This window comes from Sinohyriopsis cumingii, chromosome 7 (genome assembly GCF_028554795.1).
Source record: "Sinohyriopsis cumingii isolate HCF-2022 chromosome 7, ASM2855479v2, whole genome shotgun sequence".
NCBI lineage: Eukaryota > Metazoa > Mollusca > Bivalvia > Unionida > Unionidae > Sinohyriopsis > Sinohyriopsis cumingii.
This window is the reverse complement of record NC_142967.1, coordinates 83,140,617-83,153,418: the sequence shown is the minus strand read 5'-3', so window position 1 is coordinate 83,153,418 and position 12,802 is coordinate 83,140,617. Positions and strand designations below refer to the sequence as shown.

Sequence of the window (12,802 nt, the reverse complement as noted above, 5' to 3'; positions counted from 1 at the left end):
GGACACAACAGGAAAGAACTTATCATATCAACCACTTGGAAATGAAGTAAATCTTCAAGGACTCCCACAGCTGGCAGGGTCATATTAATTCAAAAACAGTCCTAATAATGTTAGACGATTCATTAGTGGTGAAAAACCTTCGGAAACAAGGTGGAACAAAGTCACTAAAACTATGTTTGTATGGGACTACCTGGTGTTCCCAACATAAAATTTCAGGTACAAAATATTCTGGGCAGTTCAGTATCCAGGTCGGTTCTCTATCAAGGAGGGACAACTACTGAACACAAACTGGTCCCTACTTCCATCTATCATTTGAGTTTGCAAGCTGTGCAGTTGACTGAGGGTAGACCTGTTTATGACAAGATGGAACAAGGTGCCCATCTTTGTCTCTCCGTTCACAGACCAAATACATGGGCTATCAATGCCCTTTCAATCAATTGGGAGGGAATCTGGCCCTGTGCCCCCCCCCCCCAAGCAGCCAAGCAGGTCTGATCCTGAAGTTAATCCAGAAAATGAGGGGTATTGATTGTAAGATAATTCTGAGTACCCCTCTCCAATGGGACAATTCATGGGTCACAGATCTGCTTAACTTGGTGACAAAGGTTCTCTGTAAAATCCTAGCGACCCCAAAGCTTCTCGATAAGTGTTGGTCACTAATATTTCATCTATTTCCTGAGAAACTTCTACCTCACACACAGCTCATGTCCAGCATGCCTTGCACAGTCTTCATTTGTGGAGAGAATCTCTTGAGCTAGTTTAAAAGTATATCGGGGGATGTGGTGCCTTTTTTTTGTGTGACAGGTGTCATGTGAATGATCACAACACTTTCATCCTCCATTTCCCAGCTGAATAACTTCTTTTCTTTTCTCTTGGAAAACAAGAAGATGCCACTGATAACAAGTAAGCAGTATTACTCCAAGATTTCTGACACATTCAGACATCATGGGTGGCTTGAAATGGTCACCATAAAGATCTAATGGAACTGGTGACCAAGTTTGATCTAACCCAACCTTAATCACTGAGCTTGACCGCTCCGGTGGCCTAGTGGTTAGAGCGTCCACCTCGGAAGCGGGAGGTCGTGGGTTCGATCCCCGGCTGAGTCATACCAAAGACTTACAAAAATGGTACTAACAGCTGCCTCGCTTGGCGCTCAGCATTAAGAGGTTAGTGTTAGGACTGGTCGGCCTGGTGTCAGGATAATGTGACTGGGTGGGACATCATGCTACATGTCTGTGGCATGATGCCCCAGTGCTAGACATGACTATAAACTGCCACACTGCAGACATCATAGTGATATGACTGAAAAAATATTAAAGCTATGTTAAAAATCCTAATCACACACATACACATTCACTGAGCTTGTTCCCAAAGTGGAATCTGTTGTGGGTCTTGAAATGGCTCTGCTCTTTTAAGTTTGAACTTTTCTTTGCTGTCTAGCTGAAGTAAATATCATAAAAGACATGCTTTCTGATAACCTTTGCTTTGGCATCAAGAGTAATCAAGCTCCATGATCTGTCTGCAGATCGGAACTACCTACAATTTCGTTCTGATGGTTCATTCATTTTAATGACAAAACTGGGTTTCAACACTAAGAACGGACTTCCATCTTCTGGCAACCAGAAAGTAATTTTATGGTCCCTCTTTATCCTGTGAGAGCTGTCTCTCTCTCACACACACACACTTGTTCTCTCTCTCTCTCTCTCTTAAAGGGAGGTGATCTGTAAGAGTTACTTCCCTTTGTCCATACACTATTGTAACACAGATTTTTGAAGTCGATGTGATGGTTTGATTCTGGAGGTAGCAAAAGTAATTCGTCATGTTAGTGTGATTGGAGCAGTATTTTTTGAGAAATATTATTTACTATAAAATTTCATTTCGGTAGTAAATTAAGTTTCTCCAAGAATACTTACTCAGTCACATTACTTTTAAACCCACACACATCTATCCCTCATTGATGTATTGTTCAGATTAAACTGGTGAACATCTGGTTAATGGGTAGCCACCTAGAGGGGAGGGGAGGTAATGGGTAAGAGTTTCTTCTCTATGTCTATAAGGTATACAGGGTCTGTAACAAGATGACCGGGTGGGATATTTCGGATTAACAACAGAACACGTTTTGACGACACAGATATATGGTTTAATATGGCGATTTATATGAGTAGTGGATTATGAAGATGTGTGCGTATTTATAATCCAAATATTGGATCTATTTAACAAAAAAACGCACAGTTTCAGAGATGGAAAAAATATACAAATAAATTTAGTTCAGTAACCCTAAAACACAGGATAAATGATTTCACAAATGATTCAATAATGGAAAGATGAATATAGTTCACTCAAATAGTAAACAATGTAAGCGTTTACACATAGTAAAAAAAATGTATTCGCTCAGGTAGCGAAATTATGTCACTAAACAAGAACGGATATACAATCTATCCTTCCAGTCCTGAATAATACACTGGGTCTTACTAACCCAAAATTAGCATACAGCTAAAAATACATGTGTGGAGATGCACTCCGTCACCCGTGCACCTTATCCGCTCCACAGCTCCTCCGAATCAATTTCACAACCAATATAGACTCCGGACCCTCGGAATACTATGATCACTTGAAACATTAGACCCTCCGGACACTTGAAATATTAGACCCTCAGGACCCCCTGGTCCTTTGACGGCTCTACAGCTGGGTCACCTTAGTCACTCTTGACATTCCGGACGCTAGACATTAGACGCTCCGGCACCTTAAACGCTCCGGACACACGGACGTTTCTACCCTCTGACAACACCGGACACCCCGGATATTCCTACCATCAAAAACTCAGCTGAAAATATACCCGATACAGTGTACTACACTTGATACAGACATAACGTAAGGACGTTATACATGGTAAGTTAAAAAGATTATATTATTATGGCAATTACAAAACAGAGGTTCAATAGTAAACCTAACCCTGCTTGATAAGACAATAGTAAACAATTCTTTTAAAAAATGTAGCTTTACATTACCAGTATAAGTCCTGCACTACGTCGCAACAAGAATAAAAAATGCATGCATTATGGTATGTAAAGAAAACTATAACAAACATGCAAAGGCAAATATGGTAATACACTAGTTATCACTTAAAACCCAAAAATTACCTACCCCTACAGCTGGAGTTGTACGAATCCTTTTAGCAGGCCGCTTGCTGACAAAACCATTAGTATTGTAAAGGTCCTTTACATGTAGTAACGTATTTATACCTTTAGAATTTTCGTTATTCTTTATCAAAGGCACCTTGCACGTGTGGCACAGGACGAATCGTACTCACAATTTCGAAATACAATAGACCCTGATATAATCACCCTCGGGCATCGTTGTACAGCGAAAAGAAACGAAACCCGAGTACATGTATTTAATTAACAACCTTTACACCATTCCTTGACAGGGTCTTCTCTGTAACTGAAAATTTTTGAGTTAATTGCTACTCCATTAAAAAATACGTGGGATTCTCTAAGTAAAATGGGTATTCATCAAAAAGTTAAACTATAAAACATTATAAATTGACAAACCTTATTATGCACGGGAATCATTGGTACACATAATTGAACAAACTTAAAGTTAGTTGGATTTAAATTTTTGACATTGGTCTATTTTTCTTCAATGTAAATTCTTGGATGGCTGTGGAAGGTTAAGAGTTTTTCAGATGTATACTGTTCTTGGCTGGAGGTGGGTTGCATTCACCGTCATCAAAATTCAAGGTGTCATTGATGGGAATGGGGGTGTCTGATTTACTCAGTTTGGAAGATGTTCCCACTTCTTCGACTCCATTTGCTTTTGACATGCTCAATTCATCCATGGATACTGTCTAATATAAAGATACAGGTTGAAACAGCATGTAATTTTCCTTTTAGGAGTTTCTTGTTTATTACGCATGCTAAAGGGAACTGAAATTGCTGTATCCCATGCTTACGTTTGCAGCTTCAAGCTGATAATAGTTTATTTTATATTACATAGCTGGAAATTGAATGTAGTGATTGCTGTATGTACCAGTAAGGCACAAACAGCATATTCATCTGAAGATAACCAAATACTTTATCCTGGTACTTGGTACTCCTTGTGATGTTTTCTTGTATGTGGAGACAAGTATTAGTCTATACACTAAAGTTTTATTATTCTAGGCAAACTGGGATGGACAGATTGAGTTCAGTCTTATTATTTATTATTTGCTAAATGGAATTAATCAAAGGTAGTACTTATCATTATTATGCATGATTAGCACACATTTGATTGATTAATGGGATTCTGTTGAAATCATCATGAATCCTGCAGTTACTTGTCCTAGAGTTGACCCTGTATTTATTGACAAGAAAGACAAAATGTTCATCTTTCAAGGAGAGCTGGATTTATGGGGTAGCAGAGTTTATTTTTTAATCTCAGTGTAATTAGGTAAGTATTCTGTGAGAAAAATAATTTACTAAAATATGTACTTTCTAATATTTCAGAGTAACTCTTTGCACACTGGGTATAGCATGTCTTGTGATATCAACAACACTCATTGGATACCTCAAAGATGGAGAGTAAGTATATGGTACCTGATCAGATTTGTTTTAACATCAATAGAATATGCAGGAAATATAATATTCTCTTAAAATGTAAGATAATATCTTATTATAAGGAGTATATTATTTTTGAGCTTACCTTGCCATGAGGCCAAGTGAGTTTATGGCATGACCTTGCACACACTGGGCATCGTTCCTGCTTGTAGTGCTATTTTCAGTTTTTTCTCAAATCCACTGGACCATCTTTGACCAAATTTTACTGAAAGCATACAGGCATGAAGGGCTTTCAGATTTTTTTACACATTATGCTGATTTGCAATCAGATATTGCTGCCTTTATGAAAAAGAGAAGAAAAAAAATTGAAACTTCTCAAAAACATTTAGTTACTTTGCTTTTACTTTTCATTCTGTAAACTGAGAATGTTTCTCTTCATCATCAGTATTTTGCTATTTCTGCAACAACTGCATTGACATCTGCACCATTGTCAAATTTAAACTTTGTGGCTATTGCATGGCACACTCTGTGTTTGCAAAGTAAGCTTGTAGCATGATCAGATGGATATAGCCTGGTACCCTTTCAAATACATTTTGTAATGTAAGTGAAAGCAACCACACACCATTTTTACTTAATGTCCAGTCATCAAGCTGAACAGTACTGTTAGCTATTGTCATCTTGATAATTATTGGAGGTAATAATAGTCAGTTATTATCAAAGTGACAGGACCTGACATATACAGCAGTAAGGATAAATTGGATTACTTACCTCTTTGTATTGATTCAAGTTTGGTACTTTATTGGCATGTTGGAACAAACAGTGTACTGAATTTAGAAACCAACAAATATTCATGAGATTTCCACCTGGAAAGTAGACCGCTCCGGTGGCCTAGTGGTTAGAGCGTCCGTCTCGGATGGGGGAGGTTGTGGGTTCGATCTCCGGCTGAGTCATACCAAAGACTTACAAAAACGGTACTAACAGCTGCCTCGCTTGGCGCTCAGCATTAAGAGGTTAGTGTTAGGACTGGTCGGCCCGGTGTCAGGATAATGTGACTGGGTGGGACATCATGCTACATGTCTGCGGCATGATGCCCCAGTGCTAGACATGAATATAAACTGCCACATTGCAGACATCTTAGCGATATGACTGAAAAATTGTTAAAGCTATGTTAAAAATCCAAATCACATCACATCACATCCACCTGGAAAGTCTGTATGTGTCTGCTCATAAAGAGCACTTTTGAAATTTTTTACACTAATATGATGGCTGAATTAGAGGGGAAGATGTCCTGTAGGGGGTTACTTTTGAACATAAACTTTACAGTACCAAGGAATTCTGGCCATAATGACAGGTGGGCTGTTCAGGAGGGGGATAACTTTATTAGGCAGGTGTCTATGAGGTGAGTGATCTCAGGCACTTGGGCCTAATGTTTAACTTTTAATCTATTAAAACCGGTTTGGATAATATCCAGGATTTTACGAATGTTGCAGACTATAAGGATGTGAATTCACTATTTTTCATGGGTTCCCAATTTTTTTGGCTTTGTGATTGCTGCCAGTCACAAATTTCAAGGCCAAATGTGATCCTTCTGTGGAAACAAGAGGAAGCCTTTCCCAGTCTACAAAATTCCTACTGACAAAGATGTAATTTCCCCAAATACGTTCCCCAATCACATTATATCAGAAATATTATCCTGCTATCTTGCAAATTCAGCCATATTAAAAGATGAAAATTCGTCTTTCCCTGTCTATATCAATAGACAAAGGGCAATAACTCTTGCCCTTACCTCCCCTTGACACCACAAGGTGTCGCTAGTTTTTAGCTTCACTGCTGTACAGACTACATGTTGCACAATTTATCTGCTGACAATCCAGCCTCTTTTGTGTTCCTATGGGCCTATCCAATGTTCTTTTTGGATTTATTGTGCAGATTTATTTTATCTACTGCAGTTTGTATGCTTTATTTTACAATTTCTGCCAATTTTTGAATGATTGGTCACTTGTCAGGACTTCGTCTTGTAAGAACACCAATCCCACCATGCTATCATTGACCTTATACAAGGTCATTACAAGTTAGCGAACCTTTGACTTGATTCTCTTACTCCATCCATTACGGAGCTCTTATTAGTGGAATTCTGAAGTGCTGCTTGATAATTATGATTAGTCTATTCATATTTCATGCAGTTTTGATAGAATTATGGTCTAATTATTATCTAAGCATTGTGCATAAGTTTATAACAGTGCCATAGGTTTCAGATATGACACTTTCATTGGTCTGTTAGTTATGACACTGTTTTAGTGACCTAATAATATTAACAAAATCCTAGTTTCTGCTTTGATGTGTGTTTTTCATGTTGTTTAAGCAGAATGTTGATCTAAATGATCCCTATGCAACTTCAGAGCATGGAAGCCTACCATGACTCCTGTTTTGTTTATACTATGTTTACACTGTTTCTGGTATGCAGCATCTGTAATACATAGTCATTGGAAGTCTGGGCTTACGTTTTAGGTAATTAATCATATACTGATTGGCACTTTATGCTATTAGCTAATTAGTCACATACTAATTTTTTAATCTAAGCTTTGTTTCTTTTTATATTGTTTCAGGAAGAATGTTTACTATACACTTGACATGTGCATTCACAGTGATCATCTGTTTGGCATTGAAGGGAAGGAAAGATAGAATAAATCAAGGAAGACAACCTACTGTTCATTGTTGATGATACTGACTCATTGGGGGAGTATTTTAGGCAGCCCACGAGGCACAAGTCCCCCAGCATGTCCGAGTATGGCCTTTGGGCCTGTAAGTCCGAGTGCATGGGGTTCATGCCAAATTCATTGTATCCAACTTTTAATACTGCCAAACCGTTACCACTGTCCAGCTGACACTGGCAGTCCAGCTGTCCCAGCATGGGGACCTTTTCGTTGAAATGGTCCAACCAGATAATTTTTATTGGGATCTTAGTGATAGATCCGTCTGTCTAGTCATGCTGTCAGCATTTTGTCATTACTATACTAGAGATTTCAGTGAGAAATCTGTTTGTTCTTCCAGGCCTTAGGTGCAGCCGGTAACAATGATTGCTGGACAGTTTGTATACTGCCAACATCCATGCTGACCACATGCTTTTCTCAACCCATCCATTGGGTCTAATGCATATTAAGACTGCACAGTCGCCAGCCATCCATCCATTCCAACATGGGATCTAGCCAGCTATGATTTATGGGGATGTTAGTGATGTACCCATACATCCAACGTACTGTTGGTGACATGCCCTTTCTGTGACTGAGATTTCAGTGAGAAATCTATTGGTCCATCCAGGCCTTTGGAGTGGCTATTACTAGTGATAGCCACACCGTCTTCTATACCACCAGCTTCGAGGTCGACCATTTGCTGGGCAAATCAGCTGGCAGTGCGGACTTCTGTATATTCACTTCTTGTCGACAAGGGAGAGCTAGTGAAGTTTTAATGAGGATGGAATTGAGTCTTCATACCACATGGTATGTCTTCTCTAGCATTGCAAGTACACCCACTTAGGCCTCGATGCACAGTGAGTGCAATGAAACTCTTTCAAATCTGCCATGGAATGGACTGAATTACGCTTTCAAGCCACCGTCGAGGAAATATTTTTTTGGGTGTTGGCTTTACTTCAGAATGCTGCCACCCTTACCGCTGCTCATTAGAATTGGTACATCTCATTGAGGAGGAAGAATTGGACTTACAGTGAAGGACACCTTCAGAGCAGATCTCCCAGCACTTGACAAGAATATAGTAGCTGTTCATACGTATGCCTGCCTGTGTTTTAGGGCAGACAGATCTACTCCATGCCCATCAGAGCTGGGTAGGGATGTTGTTGCAGACACCCAGCAACAGCCACACTTGGAAGGCAACGGACAGGATTGCTAGGATCCTTGACCAGAGATGGTCACCATAGCATGGCCAGTCTACTCTTGATATAATGTGTTGCATGTGTGCAATCCATGTCACTCTTACCTTATCATATCCATTCCGGACGACCTTGCCACTCAGCCCACATGGGCTTTTGGAACCACTCATTCCCCCATTAGTGTGAAGGGATGATCAACAGCCTCAAGAAAGGGTATCACTCTTGTCACACATGCACCAACGTCGATCCCTTGGATGTATTCATACAGTGGCGGTATGAAACTGATTTTTTAGTTCACTGGACCTCCCTATTCCCTTAAAAAGTGTGGAGGGGATGATCCAAGTCATTCGGAGGGGCTTCAGGTTTAGCTCATCAACAACCATCTCTCCCCTCTTCATGAATCCACCATCAGATGGGGAGATGGATGCCTTTCTGTTACAAGAGATGCTATGCTATATCATCCACACAAAAAAAAAAGCACAGGAACTTTTGCAGTGGCCACAATCCCCAGCATTTTACTCAAGGCTTTTTTCTTTTCAGAATGCAAATAGCAGGTTGATGCCCACAATCACCTGGAGTCACCTCAATTCAAGATTGAGACGGCAAGGTCAATACACCTCTTTGTCAGACGGTGAGAGTATGCCATCAGTCTCGATCTGACACGTATACTTTCACATCCCTAGCCACCTTGTCTCTCACAAGTTTCTGTTTCACTTACCTCCACACCATTTATCAATTCACCATTCTTCACTTTGGCTTCCACATCATCTCTAGATCTTTCACTCAGACTATGAATTGTGTCGTCTCCCTGTTCCGGCCAACATCATCTACATAGATGGCAGCATACCTGTGCAGCATCCTACAGAAACACATGGTAAGTTCTATCCTACTCCAAAGTGAGAATGAGCCTCCTTCTCTTCTAGATCATCTAGGCCTTTTAATGAACTGGGAAGGTCAGACCACCATCCATCCAAGAACTTCATACATCTGGGTATGGAGTTCTTAGCCAACCGGAATCTGGCTCACCCCTTGTATTTGTGTTACCAGAATCGTTGAACTCTTTGAGTCCATATCCAAAAGGACTTGCATTTCAGCAGGTGAGTTCTTGCAACTACCCTGTTTATTATATGGCAGTGGACTTGATCTTGCTTGGCCGTCTCTTTCTGCAGGCATTGCAAGCACATTGGTGCCCTGTTTTATGTCCTCTTAAATCAAACAGTCATGATTACACCCGAGATGCGATCATTCCCATTTCAGTGGGGCAATCAAGGTCAACTGACCATTTGAATCCTGCTGAAGAAGCCTTCTTGCAGAAATAACTGTAGATCTGTGGGGGTGCCCACCTGTTGCAAACTTTCACTAACGTCAGTGACACCTGGGAGCCAGAGGAACAGCCTTTACACATCAACATCCTAGAAATGAAGGATGTCATCATAATTTCATTTCCAAATAGATTGCCTCAGAGGCAATAATTGTCATCATTTGGTCCAACAACCCTATAGTGGTGACCTATCTCCTCAAACAGGGAGGCACCAAATCACTTGACCTGTATGTTCTGATTTGACATTCTCTGCGTAGGTCAGCAGTCTCCATATCAACATACAAATCAGACACATTCATGGCAGCATCATTGTCTTGGCTGGGAATCAATCCCGAGTTGGTCACGTCCTTAACATGGAATGGTCCCTCTATCAGTTGGTCTTTACTCAGATTTGTGCACTTCAAGGGCATCCGATGATGAACCTCTTGGTGATGAGGTGGAATCAAAAGCTACCCATCTTCATCTGTCCAGTTCAGACCCAGAACCTTTAGCTATGGATGCAGTGTCAATCATTTAAGAGGGTTGTGGACATTTGCCTCCCCTCCAACGGTGCTGATACTAAAAATAACCCAGAAGTTATGGGGTAAGAATGGCAAGATGATTCTTTCAGATGGGACAAGACCTGGGTCACCAATCTGCTCTTTCTAGTGATAGAACACACAGAAAGATTACGGCCGACCCAAATCTTCACCAGCACCCACTGTCACGGGTGGTCCTTCCATGCCTGGACCACCTTCTTCTACACGCTGAAGCTCTTACTAGGACAGCCTTGTGAATCAAGCTCAAAAACTCTGTTGTGGAGAGAATCTTGAGAATAACCAACTACATCGTCCTTCTGCATGCCTCTATCCCTCAACTGGCAGACTTTTTTGTCTCTTTGAGGAGAAGTAGTTGGGCCCCAATCGCTACCAGAGGCTACCGCCCAATGGTATTAAACACATTGCAGCATCATGGCAAATATGTGTTTGGGCAGGATAGAGACCTATCAGATCTTTTAGACAATATTGGTCTCATTGACCAGTATCCCTCAGTTTGTCTCCAAAGGGATCCATTCATGGATTTTAAGATGAATTTCTTTAAACTTCTAGCTTACATGTTTCCTGATTGCTTTAGCTTCTGCATGCAGGGTAAGAGAGAGGCATGCCCCTTTATGTCAACCCGAATTCCCTTCAGATCGTAGGGTTTGGTGGTTCTTATGACACCATTGGGCTTTGTAGCCCAACATAGGTTACCGTCTGTTGGTAGTCAAACAGTCATCGCTTGCTTGCTCTCTTCCATTGCCAGGTCGAGAACAGCAGCCATGCAAGATCCTGTTCACGCTCTCAAGCACTAACTTGAGTACAGAGACAAGTTGTGGCATGTGCAGCTGCTTCTTACTTCCGGTGTGAGCACACTGGATATCACCGTTCAAGCCCTTTCTTTGGGGCTGAAGTGGGTTGTACGCTTGGTATACTCTGATGTCTCACCAGATCAGAGTTGCCGCATGTAGCTTACTGTTCCAAACTTTCGAGCAAACCCTGTGAGCCAGAACACAGGATATAATACTTCAAGTCCTTTCTTCTTGGCTGCAGTGGGTTATACACTTGGTGTACTCTGATTTCTCACCAGATCAGAGTAACCTCACTTAGATTACTGCTTATAAGTTTTGAGCAATCTCTGCAAGCCTTGCGTTCGAATGCAGCGTTCCAACCTGAGATATAATAGATGTTGGCTGGCAGGCAGAGCCAACCTTTTTGAGCCTCCATTTCAGAGATTTGACATCACAGAGGCAAATTAGAATCTGTTGAGTCCAGTGTCAGCAGCACAGACGGCCACCAGACCCAGCTGGAGCAGTCAACACAGCCTCTTAGCTTCGCAGAATTCGCTGGTGAAAATCTTGTAGGTATCTTCTTAGCTGTATGTTAGGGTCACAGGACAAGTGACCCCAGGCTATGTTGCTTATGTAGTTAGGAGAATGGGTTATCGTTCGCATGTGGGAAATCAGTCATTCTTCCCAAGAAGGATACCCGAGGTAGGGGTCGGATGCTTAGCATCCCCTCCTCCAAATACATATTCTCCTAATGTAATGTGATTGGGAAACGTATTTGATGGAGAAAGCAAATTTTTAAGTAAATTATGTTTCTTTGAGAATACTTACCCAGTCACATTACTTAAACACCTTACCAACCACCCCGCCATGCGAGCATCCTTGTTGGTATCTCGCTCAGATAAAAACTGGTGACACCTGGTGGTATCAAGTGGAGGTAATTGGCAAGAGCTATTGCCCTTTGTCTATTGATCATAGATAGGGAAAGATGATTTTTGTCTTTTAGTAGGGCTGGATTCATGAGGTAGCAGGCTAATATTCCTAATGTAATGTTTGGGGGGGGGGATAAGTTTTTTTTAAGAAACATAATTTACTTGAAAAAGGGCAATTATGACGTAAAAAGGTGGAACAGAATAAAATAGCTTCAAAATTTGTAAATATAGAAAGTCATTTTTAAGGTCTGTTATGTTGATTAAAAAATTAAACATTTTCTTTAATGACATTTATACTGGCAGGGCTTTGATGTGTATTTTTCCTTGACTGACATTATTCTGATGTGGAAATTGTTATCTTAGAGTTGGTTATTGTTTGTCCTTTTTTCTGAGGCTCACATTTAGTTTGTAGAATCCAATTGTATAGTCATTCCCAAGGTTGAATTATGGGTCATCTCACTTTTAGGAAGCCCTGTCAGTTTTTATATGCCTGCCATAAGGTGGAGTTTTATTTTTGGTATGATGTTGTCAATCTGTCTGTCTGTTTGCAATTTTGTTTCTGCTCAGTTACCCCAGTTCTGTGCCATCTGTGGTTACCAAATTTTGGCTTGCATTTGGGTTAAGAAAGAAGCCTGTCAATTTGAGAATCAGTAGGTCAAAGGTCAAAGTCACTGTGTGAGTGAATGAAGCAAAATAAGTTTCCACACAATAACATTAGGTCTGCATTACTTGGATGAACCTTTGTTGATAGCTTGCACTCGGGGTATGGAAGAACTCGATCAGTTTTGTGGTCACTAGGTCAAAGGTCAAGATCACAGACTGAAATAA

At 40.7% G+C, this 12,802-nt stretch overlaps 1 protein-coding gene across 2 annotated transcripts in view; it reads left to right on the top strand.

Annotated features, from left to right (window-relative positions):
- Positions 1–12,802, top strand: part of LOC149795641 (glycerol-3-phosphate acyltransferase 3-like) — an 88,374-nt gene that overhangs the window by 31,519 nt on the left and 44,053 nt on the right. For both annotated transcript variants that reach the window (XR_016422378.1, XM_089965470.1), the window contains exon 7: positions 4,482–4,556. Coding sequence is in view for 1 of the 2 variants with exons in the window: in XM_089965470.1 (XP_089821596.1) it covers positions 4,482–4,556 (75 nt within the window). In the remaining variant the exon portion in view is untranslated. The remainder of the gene's footprint in view (positions 1–4,481; positions 4,557–12,802) is intronic.